The sequence below is a fragment of the Myotis myotis genome, unplaced genomic scaffold, assembly GCF_014108235.1.
Source record: "Myotis myotis isolate mMyoMyo1 unplaced genomic scaffold, mMyoMyo1.p scaffold_m19_p_10, whole genome shotgun sequence".
Classification (NCBI taxonomy): domain Eukaryota; kingdom Metazoa; phylum Chordata; class Mammalia; order Chiroptera; family Vespertilionidae; genus Myotis; species Myotis myotis.
The window spans coordinates 68,152,460-68,179,891 of NW_023416314.1; the positions used below are offsets into that span (position 1 = coordinate 68,152,460).

General features: G+C 48.0%; 1 protein-coding gene across 2 annotated transcripts in view; it reads left to right on the forward strand.

The window, feature by feature from the left end:
- SYT13 (synaptotagmin 13) overlaps window positions 1-23,569 on the forward strand; it is a 36,278-nt gene extending 12,709 nt beyond the window's left edge. For both annotated transcript variants that reach the window (XM_036326108.1, XM_036326109.1), the window contains 5 exons: window positions 8,814-9,039; window positions 11,781-11,915; window positions 13,437-13,738; window positions 17,997-18,126; window positions 19,974-23,569. In XM_036326108.1, the coding sequence (XP_036182001.1) occupies window positions 8,814-9,039; window positions 11,781-11,915; window positions 13,437-13,738; window positions 17,997-18,126; window positions 19,974-20,278 (1,098 nt within the window). In that variant the 3' untranslated portion in view covers window positions 20,279-23,569. The remainder of the gene's footprint in view (window positions 1-8,813; window positions 9,040-11,780; window positions 11,916-13,436; window positions 13,739-17,996; window positions 18,127-19,973) is intronic.
- Window positions 23,570-27,432: the final 3,863 nt, after the last annotated feature.

The window sequence follows — 27,432 nt, forward strand, 5'->3', positions numbered from 1 at the left end:
AATCATATTAAAGGGAGAGTCTGTGCATCAGAGAATGTGTACAAATTGGCAAAGGTCAGGACCAACAATGACAAAGCCCTCTGTTTGCACAAGGCCAGATGGTTTCAAAACTGCTTTTGTTTTCCCGTTGGATCCAGCCTCCAGTGTGGAGCTCTGCGCATCTTGAAGCCTTGATACGTTCGGGCCAAACAGACACACAGGCTGATGAGAAGGTGCGATTATTGTCCTCAAAAAGCTTGAAATGAGCTGAGGAAAAAATAGTTGCCATTTATAGTACCTTGGAACCAAATACTCTGATGTTACTGACCTTCAGTGACCAAATCGCATGTTTGTGACAACGTTTGTAAACTTTTGGAATGTTGACTCACGTGACGCAGAAGGGAGATACCGTAGGTTTGCATCTAATTTAAAAGAAGGAACACCTACATCTATGGCTGATACTCACCAGCTGTGAGTCAGCCCAAATGACAGCTGGGAGGAGAGTGCTAGGAGCAGCCCCTTAGCGGCTGTCCCTTAAAATCTCCTTGCTGACCACTCACATGGAAGTCTCATGGAGGACCCAGACTGTTCTCCCGTGATGCTCGGGGATTATGCTTTTTCAGAAGAGGTGACCTGAGCAGCGATCATGGAAGTACTTTTTCTGACGCAGCTCTCTCTCCTTCCTCCCTTTCCCTACACATGCTCCACCCCTAAGCACTGTCGAATCTTCCTTGGAGGAGTCGCCGGCATTGCTGCTTTTCCTTTTTTATCTTGACAGGTATTTCCTGGCCTGGTCCTTGCTCCCTCTCACCTGGATATTCCCACCAGGCCTCTGGCTGGACGTCTCGCCTCCAGTTTCCCCCTGCATGCACCTGCTACTTTGATGTACTGAAAATACCGTGATGCTCATGTCATTCTCCTGTTCATGAACTGTCAGTCCCTCCACTGTTTATAAGATAGAATTCAAAATTGTTTGCTAGGCATGCGAAGCCATTCATGGTTTGGCCTCACCATTCCATTTCTCCCAGCCCTCCACACCTTCTCTTCGACTGGTTTGTCAGACTCACAATGCCCCAAGTGTGCTCTCTGGACCCATGCTGCTGTCACTCTCTCCATTTGAGGCACCTCCCCCTCTCATATCCATAATCATCTTTGAATGTTGGGCTTAACCCCCTCCTCCAGGAAACCTTCGTTGATCTCATTAATGATGAGAAGCTCCTTCTTAGGCCTTCTGTAGCACACAGTCCAGACATTTGGCCTTTTAAGACTACCTTCTATATTTATTTATCCTTTAATAAGTATGCACCAGGAAGGGCATATAGCTTTTATTTTGCTTATCAAGTCTTATTCATTGGCGGTGGCTTCCTGGAGCCCTAAGCTGGGCAGGCTGTACCTGAGCACAGCAGGAAAGGATGCGTGAATTGATTAGTCATGTCTGCCACGGGCATAGGTAGGAGAGCTGTGGCATAAGCACTTCATATTTCCGGTTTATGGGATGGTGTCCATCATTGGATGATAAATTTCCCAAGGGCAGGGCTTTATTTATATATCTTCTGTGATCTGTTTGGCTAGAAATCTGAGGGTTGCTTAATTGGAGGATTTTGGCTTAAAACCAAAATATAAAATAGTAATTATCCTGTTTTTAAGTCACACTTTACAACTTGGCTGTTTTTTAACCTGCCAGGTTAGAAATCGATGTGCCTTCAAGTGTCTGCACATAAGTGGGTGTATGTCTTGGGTTAGTGGTTCTCAGGACTTATTTTCCTTAATGAAGGATGAGATTCACATGCTCAAAGCGTTCTACAGAATTCACCTCCTTTCTGTCCCACTAAGGAAAACTAATGAGAATGCAGGAAGTATTCTTACGTAAATAACCTTAAATGTGCTCTTACCAATTTTTTAAATGTGTAAAAAAAAAGTATTAAATTTCAATACTTAGCTATTTGTGCCCGGCCAGCTCAGCCAAGGGTTCAGTGAGCCTGAAGGGGGCGGGGGGAAGGGTGGCGAAGACAAAGAGAATAAGCTGGGTCTAGGTGGATCTTCCTGTGCTTGACTAAGGCCACAGAGAGAGAGACCCAGACAGCAAAGGGAGCCTTTATTTTATAGCCAGAGGTAAACAAGGTAGTGGTCACCATAGTTACGATGTTCTTGTGAGTTTCACTTGTTTTGCCAGCACTTGCTACACCTCCCACAGCCCATTAGCTACCCAGATAGGATCTAGGGAGCATCATAAGGTCAAGCCTAATTATGCTAAGAGGGCTGTGCCCTCTAAGCTGGGACTTGTTTGTGGCTTTGCCAACAGGTCAGTCCTAGGCTTAACCCTATAGCCGCTCCCTACAGCTATTATTTTAAAAATATTGGCATAACACAAAGGTTAAAAATTGTTGCCTTTGTCAATGGTTTCATCAATTAGCCGATCATCATAAAATCAAAAAATCCTATAGCTGATCTGGTAGAAGAATCTGAATTCAATGTCAAGGAAACTGGTATATAATGAGATATGTCAGCCTTTAGTACCAAAATGACTTTTCCACATTAAAAACATAGCCCCACAAAGGAGAAACTAAGAAAAATGCTTAAAGTACTCAAATGGACACTGTTGGTTAAGACCATAGAGATCAATGTTCAACATGTGTGTTCCCATCCGACAGAGCTATTGCTGATGTAGGGCTGAGATATCCCTTAGATATTTGGATTCAGTTTAACAAAGACTTTTAAGGCCCTAGTAAACCAATTCAATGGGAGCAGGGGAGCAAGTGGGAAATTTGGAAGTTAAAGTCTGCCTGGGAGGCTTTGCTCTGAGTCAAGTCCATTGCCAACAGCCCTGCCAAGGTGGCTGGACATGGGAGAATAAGGATGGATGGGGAGGTGGGGTGGGAAGGCTGTGTTTGAGCCCCAGATTACTGATCGAAGGGGTTTTCTTTGACCTTTGCAAAATTCCAACTTTGAAATAGTGCTTATGGCGAGCATTGAGGTTACAACATAATGTTGACATCTTGGCTCATGTCACAAATGAAACACATTTTCTGCCCAAAGAATGTCAAGCCCAGATTTAGAACTGAGCTGTAGCAAAGCTGATGCCCAAACATCTAGGCAGTTCATTAAAAAACCCAGACAACTGGATGCAGTAAGAATGGGGTCATCAAACTAATGATGTGGCACCTGTTAGCAAATAAAAAACAATGATCTGGACACTTTTATTTTTGCCTGTGTATGGTTAGCATCCAAGGCATAGCCTCAGGGAATCATGTAGTGCGTGGTTAGCAACGCAGGCTTAGGGATGAACTTGGGTTCCGAGCCCAGAGCTGTCTTACACTAACTGTAGAATCTTGGACAAGTTTCAAACTCTCTGAGCCTTAATTTCTTTCTCTGTAGAGAAAAGAATTAGGTTATTTTTATTTATGTATATTGGGGTATAAAGTAAGACAATATTAGGCACTTATTTATAGGGTTGCATGAGGATTAAGTACAATGAAGTCTGTAGCACTTCCAAGAGAATCTGGTCCATAGGAAGTGGTCAAGGGATGGTGGCCATATTGATGGCATTGTGGTGTAACTGATGAAGTCCATGCAGGATCACCTACGAGAAGTAAATCTTTAGGTGGGATCTTGCTGTTTTGTGGTTTCCAGTCCCTCGGAGTTTTGTTTTGTTTAATTCTGTTTCCTCCAAAAATGTTGGGATAATGGCAACACTCATTGTCCCTCCTCTTCTCAGCGGGCTTTTAGCTTTAGTTGCACCTGCTGTTCTCTGAACACACCACAGACTTTCAAGACACTGCCTTGGCCCAGAATGCCATTCTCCCACCCCTCCATCTGTCAAACTGCTGCCCAGGCTTTGGGGGAGGACACCCTACCAAGAGTCAGAGCCTCTGAATCTTCCTTAAAGTCACCCGTCTCCAGCACACACACTGCAGCCTGCACCCTCCCCAGGCAAAGTTTAATGTGTTTCTATGGTCTCTCTCATATTTTTCTGGTCTCCATCATAGCAGTTATTATACTAATCCCTCCACTGCCCACTCCTCCCCACCCATATATTGTGTGAGGGCAGCGACCGGTGTCTTTCATGGCCTCCATCACATAAAAGGTTCTCAATGTTGAATCATAACTGATGGAATAAATGAATGGATGGCTGGGGTAGGAGGTGGGACATCTTCCTCCAACCCCAGCATGCTTTTCCTTAAATCTTCCCAAGACCTTAGAAAGGTAACAGATTATTGAATGTTTGGTTTCTTGGTCTGACGCAGGCATGGAAGTACATGGATGATCTGGAAAACCTATATATGCTCCATAGTCACATGCCTGGGTCCAAATCCCAGCTCTGTGTCTAGTTAACTGTGTGACTTTAGACTTATATCCTCTGTGCCTCAGTGTGTGGTTAGCAACACTGGCTCTATAAAGTGGTATAACAGTAATCCCTCCCTCATGAGGTTGTAAGGTTTAAATGGAAACCTATGGGTAAGACGATTAATTCTAGATATGATTTTCCTACGAATTTTGGGTTAAGAAGCCTTTAAATTCTTAGTAGACACAACTCTTCCTTCTACTCAGCCCATTCCCATCTGTCTCTGTCTCGATACTACTTCTATCTAAAATTGCCTTTTTAAATCTACTGGTTTCTTGTTCCCTACTCCACTGGCCATGCTCACTCCACGAGGAAAATGACTGGACAGTGTTATTTCGCAGCTGACCAGCATCTTAGAGATTTAATAAATACTGAACAAAAGATTGGATGAATGGCAACCAGCAGAGACAGGGTTTGCACTGGGCCTGGCTGTCATTCCCAGCTGTGTCTCATTCCTGCCTGGTTGGAAGAGGCACATTTACCCAACTGACAGCAGGGCTAACCCACCAACAGTAGTAGCTGGGGGTTAAGACTGTGGTTGACCAGCCCTTTTAGATTTACAATTATCACTGAGGGGCAAGAGACCAGCAGGAGGTGAGCCTCCAGGGAAGGGATTTGAGAAAGGATGGGACACAGACTTGTAATAAACAGAAGAGGAGGTGTTGGAAGGGATAACAAAAGATGATGCGGTGGCAGGGTTGCCATGGAAACACTGCTTGGCGCATGGACCAGAAGATAAGCTGCTTCAAAGTAAATTTCAACTTTGCAGCTTGAAATATGCTCTCCCCCTGGGACCTGACCCTGTGGGTTAGCAGATAAGCAGCCAAGAAGCAGATATCTGGTCCCAGCAGCTCCCTAGGCTCTGGAGATCTACCAGACAAATGTTCGTGGGGAGCCAAAGGGACTTGTTTAAGAGATGGGGAGGTTGTGCCTGTGAGCAGCTCACCATGCCAGAGGACATTTCTACATCTACCCAACCTTTCTCAAACCGGGCATTCTCATCTGAGCCTTCGGGAGCGCCCACATCATGGCCATGCTAGGAGCTTCTTAGACATGCAAATTCCTCAGGCTCCACCTAAAACCTCTGAGTCAAACCCCTTGGGGGGTTGCTCTGGGAATCTGAATTTTACATTTTCCCAGGTGAAACTTATGACACCAAGTATGGGCACCAGCATTTACAAGCCTGTTCCTCTGAAGGTGCTGGGGGGCGGGGGCGGGGGCGGGGGTGGGGGGGGGGGAGGCAGAATAAGAGGTGGTAGGCCAGGCAGTGACCCAGGCATCAGTTTAAGTGGCACAAAAGCATGGGTGAGTGGTAAAGTGTGACTAGAAATGTGAGGAGGTAGGTAAAGGGGCTGGAGGCACAGCAGAGTGGCTCAACATAGGGTTCTGGAGTGAGTCAGCCTGGGTTTGAATCAAACCTTTACTGTTCAGAAGCTGGCAATGTGTCCTCATCTGTAAAATGGGATTGATCATGGTAGCACTTCCTGATAGGGTTATTACGAGGACCCATTGAATTCACATCTGAACAGTGCAGAACACAGATGGACAGAAACACAAGGTAGAAGAGGTTGGCATTCTGAGTTGAAGAAAAACCAGCAGACTCTTTTCAGACTGTGAGAAATCAATTCTTATTTTGTTCAGGAACTGAGGTTTAGGGATTGTTTGTTACATAGCATTGGCCTTTCCTGACTGATACAAGGCTGTTAACAAGTGAGCTGCTGACTGTGAGGATTCAAGCAGTTGTGGGTGTGTTTGAGGATGCTCTAGGAAAAGGCAGAGAGAGTCAAGTCTTTATGTTAGTTAAGAGCATCTATGTCTATGGCCCCCCCCCCCCACTCCGGCCCCAATTTTCTCTAGAAGAATTATCTATATGATTGGAAGGAAAACTTGGAGAATGGGTTGTTCCCATGCAGACTCAGCATCTAGGAGTTGATCTTTCCATGGAGGCAAAATTACTTTTCTTCCATTCACTTCTAGCTTCACTTACCACATATTGGCCAACACAGGGAGAGAGAGTCCTGCTTGTCCATTAGGGGAGAGTGGGGGCAGGGGTGAGCAGAGGGACTGTGGTGCCAGCTAGTGTCCTGTGAATATCATAAGTCACAAAATAAGCAGGGGAAACTTTTCATGCTAAAACAATCGTATGGAGTCAAATACAAAACGTCACATGAATTTTAAGACAGAATCAAGAAAAATTCCCCACTGCTCCTGAAGACTTCTCGTTCCCTGGAGTAAACATCCCCATTTTACAGATGAAGTAACTGGGGACACAGATTAATTCATCAGACCCAAGATTTAAGTAGCAAGTAATTGGACTCCAGCCAAGCTTGCGCACTGACCACCAGGTTCTATTTCAAACTCCTGAACACATGTTAGTGTGTGTACCGACCAGTATTAGAGCCCAGAGTGACGGGGGTGGCAGGTGCCTCTTCCCTGGCCCAGCTCCCCATGAGGGCTTCACCGTGCTTAGCTGCAGACCCCAGCTGCAATGGCCCATGTTTGGCATCATTCAAACAGGCTGTGTCCATCTCTTCCTTCTCCTTTTTAAAGTTCGAGGATAAGGGGCAAAGCCATCAGTCCCCTTTTTGAGCTGAGTCTGCTTTTCCCTTCCTGGGACTTCCTGGGATGCTTTACAACGGAGCCCCGACATGAAAACCCAAATCAGTAAATGGTCCTTAGGTGAGAAAAGTACTCATGTCACAAAAGGGGTCGCCTCACATCTCTGTGAAGTTAAATGTTTGTTTCCAGTTCACTAATTACATAATTAATTTCTCCTTTCCCAACATAAGCCTCATAGGGAAAGACAGCATCTGTCTTGTCACTTCTGTTTCCCTAACATTTTGCACAGGATCTGGCCTGTACTGGGGCTCAATAAATATTTGTTCAGTAAATGAAGGTTTGCCCTCCCCCACCCCTTGCCATTAGTCTTACTTAGCCCGGATTACTGAGCCTGCCAGAGGCCTCTATCCAGGGATGCGGGAGGGAGGGAAGAAGGGAGGGCACGCACAGGGCCCAGGGCCTGACTGAGCCAGCCACCAGTTGGTGTGAAGGGCAACTGCTGGATTGGGGAGGTGTCATCTTCCAAAGGCCACTGAAGCCGCTCTTGGGAGGGGTAGTGAGGAGGAAGGGAAGACAGTGCCATGTTTGGCTTCCTGCTTGAAGTGGTCAAGTCCCCCCTGCCCTCCATGGAGTTTTAACTCTTAACACATCTGGGTGACCCTGGGGCAGACACAGCATGTCCCTGCATGCCTCACACCTCAGCAGCCACTGAGAAGCCCCAGGGCAGGGGCATGGGTGTGACTGAGGCTGTGCCCTCTTGAAGCTGCTGGAGTCCATGCAGAGCTGGCTATGGTGGGGAGGAGGAGGTGGCCCAAGGCCCAGAGACATATAGACAGGGCGAATCCAAGGAGACACACTGGAGGGTCTGGCGCCCCATCCAAGGGTGTTCTGCCAGCTCTGTGCCTGCAGTGCCAAGCACAGCGGGACCTTCACTCATTATTGAATGCCTGGAAACCTTCCCCGACCCATCCTGCATCTGTTCCCAGGCCATATCCCCTGGGTTCATGGGTCATTTAGAGAGAGAATCCCCACTTCCAAATCCTGCCACGGCTGGATCGCTGTGTGAGGCACACACCGGTCCTCCCATGGGGGTCTGTTCCCCTGCCCGCCTCCTTCCTCTCCATCTATAATCCTTTCCCAGGCTCCCTCCCTCAACTCCCAAACCTCTTTTCTGCTTCTTGGGCACTGAAGTTTAAGCTATTTAAGTGGAAACATAGATGCATTTGAACGAGGTGGTAGAACCAGGGTTTTGAAATGCAATACATAGAACTGTACAAGAGAACAAGATCAGTAATCAGCTGCTGCTCTCACTGCTTGAAGAGGCTCATGCGCTAGTCATCAGACTGCTCTCATCCAGTCCAGGGCTATAAATCACCCTCCGCCAAGAGCAGTCATTACCCACAGGGCCTTACCAAGGCAGGGCCAGGATAAACAGCGAATGAGGATGCCTTTGGCCGGATGCAGAGAGGTTTGGGGTTGGGAGGAGGTGGTATCTGACTCTAGGCAGAAGTTCCCTACACCAGGGTCGTGACCTCCTATGATGCTTATTAAAAATGCAGTACATCAGTTTAGGGTGCTCTTGGCTGCAAGTCACAAAAACCCCAATTCAAGCCAGCTTAAATAAAGAGAGAAAACAAAGAAGCAAGTGGCATAGAGAACAGCAGAGGAAGGACTACCTACGACAGGCCCAGCTAACACCTGGGGACTCAGCCATAGGATGGATGGAGGGGGGATGGATGAACAGGGCTGACACATCAGTGGACCCTGGCTTGACTGATGATGTTTTGCTTCCCAGGTCACACCCCTCAGAGCAGAAGGGAGCCCCAGCCCTCCCTTTGTCTCCCATGAAAGGCCAGATCCTCACTACCCCCTTCTGTGGGTGGGAATCAGGCAGGAGGTCTTCTGGAAGACTAACCAGGTGGTTTGTTTGCAGTTCAACATTAAAAAGTCCACGGAGCCCGTGCAGCCCCGAGCCCTCCTCAAGTTCCCAGACATTTACGGCCCCAGGCCATCTGTGACGGCCCCGGAGGTTATCAACTATGCAGACTACACGCTGAGGACCACAGAGGAGCCTGCTGCATCCGCCAGCCCCCAGGCCCCGAATGACAGCCGCCTCAAGAGGCAGGTCACGGAGGAGCTGTTCATCCTTCCTCAGAATGGTAGGGGCCTGCTGCACTCACTGCTCCATGAGCGACACTCACTCGGGGTCTGTCAGTGTCTGGGTAGATGCTAGGTGTGGCCAGCGGCAGTGTCTGTGACATTTGACCCCGGGCAAGCAGGTGGCACAGGACCTCAGGATCACAGTCCTTTATTCCTGCTGACACATTGCCACATTGCTTCTCCCCAAAGCCCCTAGCTTTGCACTGGGAAATGGAAATTGCCTTTCAAGTCATATATACAATTATTGAGAGAGGGTTTAAAGAGTCGTGGTTAAAGCCATGGGTTCAGAGTCATGGGTCAAATTCTCTGCCCTTTTATATACTCGTGTGGCTTTGGTGACATTGCTAAATTCTTTGGGCCTCAGTTTCCTCACCTCTAAAGTGGGTTCATACTGTTGCCCACTCGGTAAAGTTGTAAAGTATAAATAAAACAATGCATATAGAGTGCTTAGCTCAGGGCCTGGCACTAGGAGGTCATACAAATATATTGTTGATGCTATTGTTTCTATTCTGCTCATCAACATCAACATGAAGAATGCAACTCCTTTCGGTGACAGTGCTGTGTTGGGCACTGGGGCAGGGATGCGAAGCAGCACGCAGATAACCCAAAGGAGCACGCAGGCCTTTATAAGTGACAACTACAGCTGGGAGAAGGGATTGTGTGGCTTGGGGTTTTGTTTGTGTGGTTGGAGGTGGAGACAGTAGAAGCAGAAGCAGCATAACCAGCTTTGTCATGACCCCCCTCCTAATACGTGTCCTGGCCTGGCTCCAGCGCCCCTCCAACCTGGCTCAGAACCACAGTGATCAGCCTGGCTTTTCCTGGAGAACAAATGCTCAAAGTGCCTATGGCGTGAATGAGTCCTGGTTGGCTTTTAGCTTCCAGGTTTGCCAGCCCACATCTTAAATACACCCACAAAGACCTGAGAGCTTGCCCTAACCGGTTTGGCTCAGTGGATAGAGCGCCAGACTGCGGATTGAAGGGTCCCAGGTTCGATTCCGGTCAGGGGCATGTACCTTGGTTGTGGGCACATCCCTAGTGGGGGGTGTGCAGGAGGCAGCTGATCGATGTTTCTCTCTCATGGATGTTTCTAACTCTCTATCCCTCTCCCTTCCTCTCTGTAAAAAATCAATAAAATATATTTTTTAAAAAAAGACCTGAGAGCTTAAGGTTGGGAGGAAACCATTTGCTTGAGGACCCTTGGGGTGCTAATTATAATCATAATCACGATGGGCTCCCTTTTCTTGGGAGCCCCCGATTTCTGAAAGCTCCGATAAAGCCAGGATTGGACACTCTCCACCAAGGAGAGCAGGTGAGCAAATCAGAGTCTGGAACTTTGAAGAATTCAAAACACATTAGTTTGTCTCCTCCTTTTCATGTTTCCTCATTCGTTTCTGCGTCCCATAAGGCAGCAACCAAGTTCTGATTCCACAGAAATCAAGAGTTGCTTGGTTCAGCAAGCGTGGGCCAGAGGGGAGGCGGATGCCAGATCCCTCAGACACCGTGCCCCTGATGTGCTGGAGGTATCTACTCCCATAGGCCACAGTCCTCATCAGCTCCTTGGAGAGCTCAAAGCCCCCATTTCTTTTTGAGTTTTATTTTGTATTTGTTCAGGTGTACAGCTCAAAGTCCCAATTTCTGAAGCAGAATCCACCCCAAGCTTCTCCAAGTGGTGCTGGCTTTGGTTTGGTTTTTATTTTGAAGGCTGAGGTGGTCTGAGGGTTGAGAGTTCTGGGTGCCCAATAAGCCCCCTCTGACCCTGACCTGCTGTGGTTATCCTTGCGGTGCCCTTGGAAGCCAGCGGGTCCTGTGTGCATGTGTATCTCACTTTACACATTGCTCACGTCCTAGCCAATCTGTTTCTTGTTTAGATGCACCAGGGACATTTTTCACTACTTACAGGAACCCGATAATGAACCATTTTAGAAATTAAATACTCCTTTATGTTTATGCCCTCTAAATTAGTTCTGAAAATAACTTTAAAATTCCAGTTTGCTTAAAGTAGAGTTTGCGGCAGCTGCTAGATCCTCTCCTTCCTGTATTATGTTTGAATAACGAGAGTCTTCCAGATGTTTGGCTCCTATTCAAGTGAGGGGCAGAGCGAGGAGCTGTTCTGGTTTTAGGAACTTCTGAATTAAAGATAAGGTCATTCATTCATTCAGCAAGTGCTTACTGAACATGCACAAAAATCAACTCCACTATCTCTGACCTTGTCCCAGCATCTCCTCCTGACTCATTCTTTGATATTTATGTCCGGCCATGAATTACTGGGGAGCAGAGCCTGCAGCCTGTGGGAGAGGTGGAGCCAGAGATGGGGTGGGGATGGTTCGCCTGAAACAGGGTGACCAGAACCACACAGACTATGATAGTTTTTCTTACTGAAAGCTCACCATGGGTCAGGCCTTGGGCTAAGTACTTTCCCCACTTGATTTTATTTAATACTCACAGTAGCTCTAAGAAGAAGGAATTATTATCATTCTCTTGGAAAGATGAGGAAACTGAGGTTCAAAGAAATCAAGCAACTTGTTCAAGGTCATATAACTATTAGCAGCTCATGTCTGACCACTGGGCTGTGGCGGTCTCTTGAAAGGCAAGGCCCAGGGACACAGGTGCTGCCACCATGATTTTGCACCTGCCGGGAAGTGTCGGGTTTGGGTTGGTGGCATAGATGGCAGAGACGAGGTGTGATCGGGAAGAGAGGACCCCAGCGTGGGTGGCAGGGACGGCTTTACCTTCTTAACAGGTGTGGTGGAGGATGTCTGTGTCATGGAGACCTGGAACCCAGCGAAGGCTGCCAGCTGGAACCAAGCCCCCAAGCTTCACTACTGCCTGCAGTATGACCAGCAGAAGGCGGAGCTGTTTGTGACTTGCCTGGAAGGTAAGTTCTCAGTTGACATTCAGGGTCTTCTATGGGTCTGTCTCCCTGGAGGAGCTGCACGGGGCGGGGGAGGGGGGGGTGGATAGGAGCACCCACAGCTGGGGGCTGGTGCTAGATTAGCACCCTGTAGCCAGCAGACCCTGAAGCGTGTGATGCTCAGACACACAGGGGTTTTTCTGTCTCTCCAAAGTGTCAGTCCAAAGTGTCGGTGCCTAGTGGGCAGACATCTTTCCTCCAAATGGTGACTCAGGGACCAGGCTCCTTCCATCTGTGGCTTCATAATCCTCTTGGGCCTCCTTGTCATCTGTATCCAGCAGGTGGAAGGAGGGGGAGAATAGGGAGAGGGCATAACCTTTTCTTAAAAACTACCAGCATGTGGGATGCATCACTCCTGCTCACATCCCATTGGCTGGAATCAGTCACATGGCCACTGACTGCAAAGGAGGATGGGAAATGTGGTCCAACAGGTGCCCAGCAAAAAGAAGAAATGGGGTTTTGATGAACAGCAAACTATCTCTGCCATGGGTGCCTTTGACATTGGATAGGGCTTTGTGCTGGACACAGAGTGGGTTCTGAATGGTCAGTATTCCTAGCATCAGGTGGTCTTTCCTAGAGGGTCAGGCTGTCTCTGGTCGCTCTACCGTGACAATTCAGGTTACTATCAGCAAACAAAGAGAAAACTTTGCGAAGGAATCGGGTAAAATGGGCTACTCCATGGCTCCTGGGAGCTGGGGCTGGATAAATTGGATTTTTGTATTTAATTTATTTTTTTGAGGGAGTATCTCTCTTTTTTTATTTTTAAAGGATTTTTAGCATTTTTATGTACTTTATTACATTTGGTCTTCACAGTGGCCCCATTTTGCACATTAGGAAACAGGTCTAGCAACATCAGGTGACTTGTCTAAGATCACTCCAACTATTGGTGCCAGAGCCAGGACTGCACGCAATTCCCTTGAAGCTCAGTGGGGGGTTCTTTCTATCGGGACACGTGGCCTCAGTTCTTCTCTTCCTGGGGAACATCAGCTACAGCATCTCATGTTATCATTGGGAACCTGTCGTAAAAGCAACACAGGTGCACATTTCCTCATTGCAAAGCATTGAAAACACCAAGGCTCAGAATATAAAACAACGTACTCAGTGATTCACTTCACAAGTGGTTGTGTGACAAACATCCAAAGCACAAACAATCATGGTGTCAGCAGCAACACTGATAAATCATCACCTCGGGCAAATCTCAGGCTCATGGGGTGGGAAGGGCTCTGGGAAGCACTGAGTCTTGTCCCTGTTCTCCAAGGAAGACCAGCACGTGCTGACCTTGGCCCCTCAGGCGAGAGAGCTCTCTCTCAATGTCTTTCTGAAAGGTGATTCTACAAAGCCAGGGTGGTCAGCCCTGGGCTTTCTCCACACACCTGAGGTCATGGCCTTTACGCCAGATTCTGCAGCTCCAAGCAGGGCCATGCTTCTCTCCTCCCTGGGTTCTCAAGAAGTTCCCTGTCTGTGTTGCTTTGTCCTTGGCTGCAGCCGTGACCAGTGACCACGACGGAGGCTGTGACTGCTATGTCCAAGGCAGCGTAGCCAACAGGACAGGCTCTGTGGAGGCCCAGACGGCCCTGAAGAAGCGGGAGCTGCACACCACCTGGGAGGAAGGCCTGGTGCTCCCCCTGGCAGAGGAGGAGCTCCCCACAGCGACCCTGACGCTGACCCTGAGGACCTGTGACCGCTTCTCCCGCCACAGTGTGGCTGGGGAGCTGCGCCTGGGCCTGGATGGGGTGTCCGTACCTCTGGGGGCCGCCCAGTGGGGGGAGCTGAAGACTTCAATTAAGGTAGGGTTATCTCTCCCCAGGACAGATAAAACCAGTTAGTGGAGCATGGTGTGGCAGGACTGGGCCAGTGCTCATGCTCATGGTGTGTGTGTGTGTGTGTGTGTAAGGAAGCCTGGAGTCTTAAACAGTGAGCTGCAGCAGAACCACAGCCCAGGATTTGGGATTCCTGGTGTCTAGTTTTGCTTCTAGCCACACAAAGACCTCCCTCCCCTGCCATCGTGTTACAAGTGTATTGGCTCTGGTGCTGGCAGTATTATCCTCATTTAAATTCATTTCTCATTCCTATGCTCCTACTATGTGCCTGGCACTGCAGGGAAGATGAGCGGCAGGTGGTGCTGTGACTCCCCGGGTCCAGACAAGGGGCCTGAGGCTTGGAGCAGTTCAGTCACCCATGAGGGGTCGCCATCTGGGACATGGCGAGCTGTGCTGTGAGGCCAGGTTGCTCTGGCTGTAAGTCTCATGCCGACCCCTCGCCACACACCATGTAAGCGCCAGCAGCAGGCACCTTTCCTGGTGGACCCTGGCAGAGTGGGGAGTGCACTTTCACTCCCACCTGCTCCCATCTATCATCTCTTCCTTGCCTTATTTTTCTTTTTCTAAGGTTCAGAAAATTGATAAGCATTGACAACCATCCTCAGCTGGAACTGGGCTGCTCCAAAGCACACTGTCTAATTAGTGTGTGGTTTGGGATTTGTGAGGAGTCGGAGCTGGGGGCCCTGGGAAGAACTAACACTGGTTCATTCATCTGGTAAACCAGCTTTCTCCAGGGATGCCCCCTGCCCACCAGAGACTTTGGTGCCAGCCCAAAAGGGCTGAGCTCCAACCTGTACAGGCAAAGTCTCAGGCACCAGACCTCTTCTGTCCTTCCCCCGGAAGAGTAAGCCACTCATTCATTCCACAAATACCTTGCTGGATTTCTACCATGTGCCAGGAACGTTGCCAGGAGCTGGGGACACGGCAGTAGTTAGACAAAGCCCTGCCTTTATGGCTCATTCACTCTAGTAATCACCACACACGTAGCTGTCATTGTTGCACAAATATACTCTCATGCTCATTTGGCCGGCTGGCCTGTTTCCCGCACACGTGAGCAATCTCAGAGGGCAGCCTGGAGTCAGCGGTAGGGGGTCACTCAGTGCGTGTGGCAGGAGAGAGTCCTGGTCCCAGCTGGAGGGTGCGTGTGAACAGGTGGGTGCAGCCTTCAGTCACTGCAGCCCAGAATGGGTTAACAGAGGTGCCAGCGGTGCCCCAGTTCTCACCGGAAGACACTCAGCCAAAAGTGGCATATGCGTCACCAGGGATCATACAGTGACCCACTCCAAGGGCGGCGTGAATGATTCATTGAGAGCTCAAGAGAAAGATGGGGGGAGGGGGCAGGAAAAACCAGGGAGAGGATGGAGGAAGGAAGAGGGTTACAGGCATACCCCAGTTCATTGAGCTTTGCCTTATTATACTCCACAGATGTTGCATTTGTTACAAATTGAAGGCAAGACCCTCCACCTGCAGAAAGATCATGACTCGCTTTATTGCAATACTCACTTCACTGCGGTGGTCTGGAACCGAACCCGCGATATCTCCCGTGATGCCTGTATTTTTGTCAGCAGGCACTTAAAGCAGCAGAGCCGAGGGTCAGGTGTTAAACCCTCTGGCTGCGGTGCAGCCAGCTGGGCTTGTCTGGGACTCCTGGCACCTACACAAGGTGACGAGCCCTTCGCGGGCTGACAGGTCCGGCTCCTTTCACCTGGGCTGCGGGGAGTGGAGCGCTCAGGCCTGGTCACCCTGTGGCTGCCGCCCAGGCCAACCATGGACTTCCAATAAGTGCCCTTGAATCAGCAGGCGGGTGCCCATCCAGCTCTGCTGCCATCCCCCTGGTGCCTGGACAAGGCCCTGGGCCTCAGTTTCCTCACTGTGAAATGAGAGTCTGGGGCAGACGCCAAGGAGGCTGGAGAGCAATGGGGTTAGGACTTGGGCTTTGCGGTCAGACCAGACTTCTGTTAAAGGCTCAGTTTTTAAAAAAATATATATACTTTATTGATTTTTTTACAGAGAGGACGGGAGAGGGATAGAGAGTTAGAAACATCAATCAGCTGCCTCCTGCACACTCCCTACTGGGGATGTGCCCGCAACCAACGTACATGCCCTTGACCGGAATCGAACCTGGGACCCTTGAGTCCGCAGGCTGACGCTCTATCCACTGAGCCAAACCGGATAGGGCTAAAGGCCCAGTTTTGCTTCTTGCTGGCTACATGACCTCAAGCAGTGATGTGCTTTTTCTGAGCATCAGGATCTTATACCTAAAATGGGAACAAAATCAGTACTGCTCTTAGAGTTGTTGCCAAGATTAAACGGGATGTCTCGCCCTTCTTTCTCACAAGTATTTGTTGTGTCAGCTGTGTACTGGGTGCTGGGGATGGCTTTGTGGCGCTTACAGCCTAGTGTGATGGCTAATGTAATTACACCCGGCACATAGTGTTTAATTAACGTTAGCTGCTAGGATTCATAACATTGCCAAGGTTCCTGGCAGCTCCCAAATCATTCCATCATATGACTAGTCACTTGTGGCAAGTTGAATGATTGGGGTCCCGTTGAAGACAGGTTTCCTGGATGAGAGGTGTGACTCAGGCCAAGGCTGGCCGGCTCCTCCAACCAGCCTCACTCCCAAAGCCCAGACTGGCCCCCATCCATCCAGAAACACTGTTCCCACTTAATCTCAAGTAGTGATGGGTGTTCCTTAATAACTCATGGTGATAAAGCAAACACGTCCACAGTGCTGAGTGGCAGACACTGTTCTAAGCCATTAAATATGAACCCAGTTAACTTCTACAACCCCACTGGTTGCTGCTATTATTCCTGGTTTACAGATGAGGAAAGGGAGTCTTGGAAAAGTTAAGTGACTCACCCGATGTCATAGCTAGTAAATCGTAGGACTGGAACTCAGACCCAGAGAGTCTGGTTCTAGAGTCTATGCCAGTGGTTCCTAACGTGGGGCACACGCCCCACAGGGGGGCAGTTTGATTTTTAAGGGGGGCAATTCGAGAATGAGTGAGTCACAGTGAATTTTTTGCCTTTCTTATGGTTCTAGGGGCCTCATGTATAGTATATAAACATATACTGTGACATGTTTATGCATCTCAGTTCTCTATTATATGTTTTGAAACTTTACTTGATATTTTTCATATCACTTCATATTATTATTATTTTAAACAATTTCTTACTCAGTACTTCAACTATCCTTTCGTTCTTTTATTTTTTTCTCTTTCATGGATGCCATGTTCTTTGGAAGCTTGTTTAGACCAAGTTAATAGCCTTTAAGGCTCCCTCCACGTGAATAGGAGTTCACTTTTTTAATGATAAGAATTATATGTCACAGCGGGGGAGGGGGCATCAGGATTTTAGAGATGCTTAGGTGGGACATGGCCAAAAAAAGGTTGGGGACCACTGGTCTATGCTCTTAGCACTGCCGTTGGACTGTGACAGACACCCGCCTCCTGCGGGGTCTCTTTTGGTCATTTTTGGTCCCTCAATGGATTTGTTAAAATTCCCGATAAATTCTTGTAGCACTTTCAGGGGAGACGCTGTGAAGCTGCAGATGGGGATAGACATTTTGGATGCTTCTCCAGGCCTCCACACCCCCTGCCAAGCGCAGGGATTGCAGGTAGTCTCCGGTGCATTGCCTAACATCGTATGCCTGGCTTTTGTTGACATGGTTGGCCATTCTGTTGACTAAGCAGGGCCCTGCTCAGCATCAGTACATGACATTATTGACTCTCCCAGCTCTGTAGGGCCTGGAAGGAATTATCTTTTCAAACAGAGTAATGAATCACAACTCCCCACGGCCCCAGGCACCGGATGGGTCAATGCGGTGGTTCTCCACTATGCTCCCTAGACCCTAGCGTTCTGTAAAGATGCCCTAGGAACTTGGGCAAGGGCAGGTGAAGGGTGAGAGGGAGTCCCGACCCTCTGCCCAGCCACATCCTGAGTGGCATCCTTTGATCTGTCTTGTATGTTGGGTTTGAATATAAGGTAGTTGGAAAATCACATTTTGTGGCGAACGAAACAAACTCTTATTGAAACAGATGCATATATAATCCTTTTGTGCCCCCCTCCCTTCTGCAAGGGTGGAGAAACCAGTGCTGATGGGTAAATGGTTTCTGGGATGCCTGTTGGATACAAGTAGTGGGATCCTAGCCTTACCATTCGTTGATGGGGCAGAAGCCACCCCTAACTGAAGGCATCTCTGACATTCTCTCTTGTGTTTCAGGAGCCTTCTGCAGGAGCTGGAGAGGTCCTTCTCTCCATCAGCTACCTCCCGGCGGCCAACCGCCTCCTGGTGGTGCTGATTAAAGCCAAGAACCTCCACTCCAACCAGTCCAAGGAGCTTCTGGGGAAGGGTGAGTGAGGTGTGAGAGGAGGATGTGTGCAGAGGGAGGTAACACCTGGAAGACAATGGGACAGGTGAGCAGGGAGGTGGGGCATGAGGACATTTGTGGAGTTAGCGCAGCTGTGTCCTCTACCCCAAGCTCAAATGAATTTTTAAAGGACACCCACTCACTTTTTTAAGTTCGTATCCATTTATCCCCTGGCCAGTCCCATCCATCAGACCCCAGGTATGAGCTCATACTTGCCAGGGACTCCCAACCTTGGGGATCCACTGGGAGAAGAACCAGTCTTACTCCCAGGTCACAGGAAGCCAAGGGTCGGGCTGTAGCCATGGAGTGGAGTATCTGGTTATAGAGCAAACTTGGCCTAGACTTTTTACGACCTGGCTGGGTCCATCTCACAGGCAGGTGTCAGCATCCCAGGTTCCCTTCTCCTGTCTCAACTAGCCATCCCTGTGCTCCCCACACTCACCCAGTCTCTTCACTTTTCTCAGCCTTTGCCAACCTGGCACCCACACACCAGCTGGGTGTGGGTGATGGCAGAAGGTGTGTGGGTGCCTGGGCAGAGGCAGCCTGAAACTTAGGGCATCTGTGCCCCACATACCCAAATAAACATCTCTTCAACATCCTGGAAGCCTCAGTTTCTCCTCTGGATACCTCAGCTCAGCCCCAAGTCAGGGGGCCGAACAGGTTCTTTTGTCAGAGCAGGAAACATTGCTGGTTACCATATGGTGCTTGGACCCAGAGCCAAGTGCTCATGGCAGCATATAATAGATAGATATTTATAGCAGGATACAAATAAAGAATTGCCACTGCGTTCAGAATCTCTGAGCAAAAGCTTTTGGGTGAATGAAATCAGAAGAATTGGCCTTGCTGCAGATTCCTGAGCCAAAGGTCAGATATCAATGCCTTTTCCGCATCCCCTGCAGACACTTCTTTGCTTCCTGCACCTTTTTTATAGCTCCTGTCAGGACAATTACAGCAAAACACTTTGTCTCTCAAATATCTGCTGAAATAACAAACTAACCACCCGGGGGTGGTAATTATAGCAATAAATGCAGAGGAGCAATTATTCTCACATTAGCGTTGGGAACCTTGACTAATGAAAACTTGATCTGGGTCTGGAGCCTTGATGTACATGAAAGCTCGTCTGGTGGCCTGTTTCCCTGAGGGTGGGTGGTGAGGCGGATTTCCTAGGGGGGCAGGTCTATCGGTGCTGTGCCCACGGGCCAAGGCAGCCTACCCTCACCCTCCACGTGCAGGTGGAGTCCTCAAGTAACACTTACAAAAGAACAGAGAACTCATCCAACCAGCAGGCGACCCACTATCTTCATAACAGACAAACATGCTTGGCTGGAGAACCAAAGGCATGAAGACATGGGGTGGCTTTGTTTTTCTGGAGAGAATTTGAAATCAAGCTTCAGGATGTCTGAGCCATTGTACTGGGCCTGGCTTGATGTGGGACATACAGGCACTTGGAAAGGCTCATGGCAAAGGGTGATTCCCTGGTTATCGCTAGCATGACACAATCATGGGCCACCCGATGACCAGCCTTATACATGATGCTATTGTCTGTTTTCCATACTTGAGTATACATTCTATGAGGCAGGGACTTTTGCTGTATTCCCATGTCTAGACCAGTGTCTGCCATATGGTGAGCACTGAATAATTTTTGAATGCATACCTGACCCATGGAGGTGGAGAGGGGGTGCATAAAGAGGGAGTCTCAGTGTAGACCTTGAACCAGAGACCCTTTCTCTCCATCCCTAAGAGAGAGCATTAGCCTGGGCCTCACCACATCCCAGAAACTCACTCTTGACCCTTCTCTCTGACTCTCTTTCCCTTCTGTTCCTGCCCAGATGTCTCTGTCAAGGTGACCTTAAAGCACCAAGCTCGGAAGCTGAAAAAGAAGCAGACAAAACGAGCCAAGCACAAGATCAACCCTGTGTGGAATGAGATGATCATGTTCGAGCTGCCAGATGACCTGCTGCAGGCCTCCAGCGTGGAGCTGGAGGTGCTGGGCCAGGAAGAGGAGGGGCAGAGCTGCGTGCTGGGCCACTGCAGCCTGGGCCTGCACGCCTCCGGCTCTGAGCGCAGCCACTGGGAGGAGATGCTCAAAAACCCGCGCCGGCAGATCGCCATGTGGCACCAGCTGCACCTGTAGCAGCTTCCCAGTCCACCTACCTTCTCGGGCACGGCCCTGCCCCTTCCGTCCCAGCTGTCCTCTGTGACCTCTTCTTTGTGCCACATCCTCATAATGACACTCAGAAGACAGACATCTTTGCAAAGACCAGGACCCTATTCCTCTCTCATCACACCCCCGTGTCTGAACAATGAGCAGGAGAGGGCAGTGTGTGGACATTTGGGTCACCCTGGGGAGTGCATTTTGCTGATCTGTGTCACAGAAGAGACACTTAGCAAATGCAGCCCGAGTGCGGGTTTTGCGGGGTGGGCATGTTAATCCAGATGCAGAGAAAGCTGAGTTTGGGGAATAATGGACACAAAGAATGTGTTTTCTTAAAAGTGAGCATTTCAAAAATGATGAAGAAAATAAAAGTATCCTGGAACTACTCATAGAATTGGAGATTGTTAGGGTGGGTTGACATCTCGGCCAGCATGAAGTCATGCTCCCGAACCAGGCAGCAGTAGTCCAGCAGTTCTCAAACCCTCAGTGTGAAGAAATCACCAGCAGACATTCCAAACTAGTGTTCCTGGCTGGACCCCAGGAGCCTGCCTTTTAACATGCATTGGTGGTCTGGATGCAGAGGTTGGAGCACTGTGCCTGGAGGAACCCCTTCTACAACATTCCAGACAGGTTTTCACAGCCAGTTCCAGTACTGGATGTCTCAACCATCAGTGTGACATTTAGAAGCCTCTAGGTTTTTAATTTAATTATTTTAAATCTTAATATTTTTCATTTGTGCTTTTCAGATCCTGCTCTTGGACTGAATTTGTACTTTTTATTGAATAGCTTTATTGTTTTATCTCAGAATCAATTTATATTATATTTTGGGGGGGACCTTCCTTGACAGTGTGGGATCCCCCTGTTAGTTATTGGGCGCTAGTTGTCACATCCACCAGCATCACCAAAGTGACCCTCCAAGATAGTCCCATCGCTTCTAGCAGTCCAGCCACTTCAGGAAGAATTCAGTTTGGGACACATATTAGTCTATTATGCCTGGCTCCATGGAGGTGGAGAAGGAAGATAAATAGGAAACAAAGATTTTTACAAATGTGCCTCCCACTTCAGTTTTCAGGGCCTGTCGCTTTAAAATCAGTAAGTAACCAGCAGCTAAGTTTCAGATTCCTACCTTATTATTCCAAATAGCTGTCCATATCATTAATTAAATGATGAGCCTTGTGGAGTGGATATACTTGCCCTCGAACCAGGACTCCTGGGTTCTGTTGTTGGCTGTCTGCTAAGCAGGACTAATGACATGGCAGCTCTGTCTGGGTAAATGCTGCGATTGATAGATGAAAGCGTGCTTGAAAGCTGTAGGCACTCCCTGGCTAGAAGCAAACTCTGAAACCACCAGAGGATCATCTTTAAGCTTTAAGTTGGCAGCTGACAATGCCTGGAAAGTGCCAGAACCACCCCCAGGCATTTTCAGAACCATGAATTCTGCATTTGGACTCCTTAATACTGACATTCAAATTCTGGGCCTTCCAATGTCACCCTAGTGCTGATCTAAACGAGAATTTCTAGACAAGATGGGTTAGGGCTATCCTTCAACCTCAACAAGTCATTTCTTAGCCTCCCCCTGAGAATCTGATAGGGATCTTATCGCCCATAGTTATCATTTTTTCCTTTCTGCACCAAAGTAGAAAATCATTAGAAACAACTTCTACCTACCCTCTGAAGAAACAGAAAAAATATCTAATCCCTCTTTAATGAGAAAACCTCTCAGATAATTAGAAATCTTGATCACTAACATTTATCACCTCCTGCCAAGTTTTTTTAGGCAAAGCATTTGTTAGTGATTTCCTATATCATGTTTTTGAGATACCCTCACCCACCTCACTCTTGTTTCCTTTTTTTTTGGTTGGCATAGCTAAAAGAGAACAGAACATTCTCTATGTAAGCTGATCAGTACTTTCTTCTTGGTAACATCTGCTACTTTAATCTAAAAAAGTCTGGATTCTAGGCTTAAAATCAGGAAATACGGTTCCACTTCCTTACAAATCTATGTACCTGCCTTATAGTCACACCAAAGGATGCTTGAGATGGATTGGGTTGGGTCTCTGATTCCAGAAATATCAATTCCACCCATGCTCTTTCCACCATGAGGCTTTCATTTCTTTGGATCTCAGAGGTTTAGTTTTCCAGAGTCTGTAAACTAAAGGTTGCTGCTAATAAGAATCAAATGCCACCACAGAACATCTTGGGTGTCAGTTACCAGCGCTCTTAACAGACATGCACAGAAATGAGAGAGATTTTATAGGGGTTTTTGTCTGGTGTGTTTTGACACCTTGAACAAAGCTGGCTCATGGGCCCTAAGTACAGTATTTGTTGAATGAATTAATGAGTAAAGGATGGATAGGGGAATAGACAGGTCACTGCAACTGGCATAAAAATCAGAGTCCTGGCTGATTTCTCAAAGATACAGGCATCAGAAATCCCAGTTGGCCTAGAAAGTCATGACACTGAGTATGACCATTCACCTACTCACAATTTGTAACTCTGTGTAAATGTCATTGATGATAGAAGAGAATATAATCGCTGTGCTTTTCTACCCGAACTTCGTCCTGGTGAATTTTATATTACTCAGAGATACCAGACTGCCACATCCAAAAACTTCAGCACTCTTTGCATCAGCTTACCTAGTACCAGGCACATTTGCAATTTACTACCACATTAGTGTAATTGGGTCCGTGTGAGCACATTTGATTTTTTGAAAGGAACACCTGGTCCTTTGCCAGGGAGTGTTATCTAAGAAGGTCACAAAACAGAGATGAAAATAAAGTAAGAAACCATCTCCAACTGACGCCCACACCGTGACCTGGTTCTTTCATAGATATGGTGATGGGGACAAAGAATTAATCTTGGCTCCACTTCTTACATCACATTAATATCTATTTGTTGAGTGCCTATTGGTCAAGATCTTGCACGCGTCTGTCCATTTCAACTTGGGACATGACTCTTGCTGTGGGTTGAGTGACAAATCACCCCATGTAGAGAGCAAGATGGGGCAATTCCTTTGGGATGTGAGGAGTCCTGGGGGGCAGGCAGCTATTGCCTAAGCCAAACTGAGCTGAGGACCGTGAAACAAGAGATCTAGCCCCTGTGATTCATTTCTGCCACCGTGTTTCCTGTTGTCAATGCTAAGTGTGTGTTTGTTTGCAATTATGAACCGAAGCACAAAAAAGACGCATGAGACATTGTAGTCATATGTCTGGTGTCACACTTTGGAGCAAAAACCTTTCAGTGGTAAATAAATAATTTCCAACTGGGTTACCTACCTGGTGTTTCCTTCTTTTCACTTAACATTTTAAACATATACAATGCAGAAGTGATCATTTGATAAACACTCATGAACCACTGCCAGGCTTTATAAAACTTGACAGATACAGTTGAAGTTCCTTCAGCGCTTTACCGAGGAGACCACCATCCTGAATTTATTTCTCACGACAAGCATTTCTTTATCCCTTTATTGCATGCACATGTAAGCCCTGGGTGCCATAGAGTATTGTTATGTGTTTTAAAACTTAATTTAAATTTCATCACACTGTTTTCACTTCACACTAAAATTTTGAGCTTTATCCATGCAGACATATGTAGGTCCAGTTCAGTTCATTTTTTGTTGCTGTATAATATTCCATTGTATGGATATACCACCATCCCAGTCTGTTTTGATATACACTTAGAGGTTTCCTTTTCTTTTTTTTCCTTCCTTTCTTCCTTCCTTTCTCTCCTTACCCCCTCTCTCTCTTTCTCTCCCCTCCCCCTCTCACCTTTACTTTGCTGTTACAGAACTGCTATGGATGAGGCTCTGAGTCAGTCTCTTCTCATTTTCTTTATTGCTTATGGAGCTCGTAGTCATTTTCCACCCAAGAATTTCTATTTTTTGAGAACCAATCAGAAGCACCACCAACCACTGCAGGAGCTCAGATCCCTAGCATCTGTCTGTCTCCCTCCCGGGGCAGATGCCTGTGCAGGCTTCTCTCACATATCTACCTGGAGTGAGTAGAATGGCTGGATCACAGATTGCTCTGTGCATGTGCATGCCTGAGTGCACCTTGGTGGTCTTGCTTGAGCACCCAGTCAAAGGGATTACATGCAAGTAGGGATGCAAGTGCTCTGGGGGCTCTGACTTCCTTGTTGAGAAGAAAAGTCAGTTGGAAACTAGAGACTCCTCTTTCTCTAATGTCCCAGAGCAAAAGCTCTGGAAGAGCCAGTGCGGCAACCGGTGGCACCTCTGTACTCTGGACGGTGGGCAGGGACAAGGGGGCTCCTTGAGCCCCGCCCCCTAGGCCCTCGTGGTGGCTGCTGCAGCCGGTGTACAGAGGAAGCCAGGGACAGGGCCTGGGTTTTAAAATCAGTAGGAAATTAGCCAGGTCTCATGTAATTAAAACTAAAGGTTCTTAAAAAGGATCCTTAAAGGAAGCCGTGAGATGTTTTCGCTTACCAAGTCTGTGCATAGAACTCCTTATTTTATATTACATACATATTGCATTTTAATGACAACCAGGATTTTTATTTTCATAATAAAATCAGAGGAGTGGGCTTTATCCTGCATAGCCAAGTATTATATAAACTATGCTTTATAGGTAACTATGCATATGGCCCATCAGAGCCCAAAACTAATATTTGAGAGTCTGGACTTATAGAAAGGAGAAATGGGAGAGAGGAGTATATTCATTAATCACTTTATACAAGGCTTTCCTCCTGAATTGCCTTAAGTACGCTCTGTTCCTGTGCATAAACCGAGTCAAGAGCAATGCATTTAGGAGCTGAGCACCTGCAGCCCGGGCTGGCTTTGTCACAGGCCACCTTCATGGCCCTGGGCAAGCCACTTGCCTCTGGACGTCGCTTTCCACATCAGTGCAATGAATTTGGATCAAGTGATCACTCAGGTCCCTTCTAGATTTAAGTTTTAACATTTTGCGATTCTGTAGTCTAGACTTTTCACACATATTTTGGCCTCCAATCTTGGGCATAAAACAACTTAAACCCACAAACGTGTGCACCTGCCCCATGTTGGCAATCCTCCCTGGCATCTTCTGAAGTCCTTCTGGCAGCCACCCACTCCTCCACACAATATGCAATGTCACCGGGGGCTCTGAGTCAGTCTCTTCTCATTTCCTTAATTGCTAATGGAGCTGGTGGTAATTTTCCACCCAAGAGTTTCTATCTTTCTAGAGCCAGTTGGAAGCACCACCACTGCAGGAGCTCAGGTCCCTAGCATCTGTCTGTCTCCCTCCCCGGGCAGATGCCAGGCAAGGAGAGAGCCACAGGATGGAGCTGTGGATGGATTTAGGGGGGATGGGCATTTTCAACTGCCCCTGTGCTCCTTGCTTCATCTCCTGCAGGTGAGCCAGCACAGATGGTCCGTGATGGGACCATGGGCAGCTTCCCCAAGCCAGAGATGGAGGCAGGTGCCTACCTGGGAGGAGGTGGGAGAAAGCCAGTCTCGCAGGCTGGAAGCCAGACATTGCCATGGAAACAGGCCCTGTGGTGGCTGCCATGTGATCAGGGCCCTGTGGTGGCTGGTCCTCAGCCAGGTGTGATCTCCTGTCAGCGCAGCCCAGGCTGGAGCATGGCTTCCCTTCCCGGTGTCCCAGGGCATCCCATTGACAAGTGGGTGATGGCAGAAATCTTATTTCAGAAACTCAGGGACACCAACCAGGGACAAACAAGGAGAAACCTGTCTTCCCAGCCAAAACCAACCAACAAAACCTCTGCGCAGTCTCTTTTCCCCCCAGAGCCAGGTGAGGTGAGCTGTTAAAGCAGAAAAAGTACCTGAGGATCTCTCTCTGGGTTGAAAAGGAACAGGTGTTCTCCATTCAGTGGGGGTGTTCATGCTGGCTGCCAGAATAGGTATTAGAGCAGTGGTTCTCAACCTTCTGGCCCTTTAAATACAGTTCCTATGTTGTGACCCAACCATAAAATTATTTTCGTTTCTACTTCATAACTGTAATGTTGCTACTGTTATGAAGCATAATGTAAATATCTGATATGCAGGATGGTCTTAGGCGACCAACCCTGTGAAAGGGTCGTCTGACTGCCAAAGGAGTCGCGACCCACAAGTTGAGAACCGCTGTATTAGAGGCTCTGTAATAAAAGTCATGGGCAGCCCCTCACGGAGGGTAGCAGGAATTCTATGGGAAAGAAGGAAACCCATCACTTCTTAGCACCTACTCCATCTTGATCTAAAAGGTAACAACGGTGATAATGAGAAACAGCGTGTATTACCCACTGCTCTGTGCTCAGTACTAAAGACACAGACTCAGATAAGTGACTTGTCCAACATCTCACTGCCTGTAAGAGGCCTAGAGGGGGGATTTGAATTGGGCATACCTACCTCTAAGCCTAAAGTCCAGGCTCTGGCATATGGCCAGTGGCCAAGTGTCTTTCTTGGGAAGGTAACAGATGCGAAGGCAATAGCTTCAAAATGCTATCCAGAACCACTGACTCTGAGAATCACTCAGCTGAAAGGAGCTGGAAAAGTTTTCTTCCCAGGGGGAATTAGGGGGACCTGCCTGGCTTGGGGGCAGGCATTAACCAAGGGACCAGAGCTAGGTGGAGGGGAGGAGAACTCGGCAACCTCCAGCTTTGTCTAGAGAAGGGGCAGGGTTAAGGCCAGATGTAGTCAGGGATCAGGTGCAGGGTCATTCTGATCAAAGGAACAAACCGAGACAGCAACAGGTGAAGTAGAGGAATCCAGGACTTCCACTGTGACCACACAGCGAGGGACACATGCTGGGAGGGAGATGGCAGGCTCTAAGAGGGAGAGGTTAAGGAAAGGAACAAGGGGAGGCCAGTGAAGGGATGCCAGACAGGGCGGGGGTAGGGGTAGAGATTGGCATCTGGGAGGAAAAAATAAAAACACTTACCTGTATCTTCATGAAATTTATGTCCATCTTCTTTCTAAAACAATTTGGGTAAAACATCACTGGGAACTACAGGGAAAAGATCCCTCCCCAGGGACCTGGCCTGCATGTGGAGAATCATGGGAGGCAGTGGAGGGAGCATTAGAACAACCTTTCATCTGCGATAAATCTGTGTGTTTTCTCAAAGAAATTCTTGCAGGACAAATGCATTAGGGGTAGGTAGATTTATTCATTATTATTTTTTAAAACATATTTTTATTAATTTTT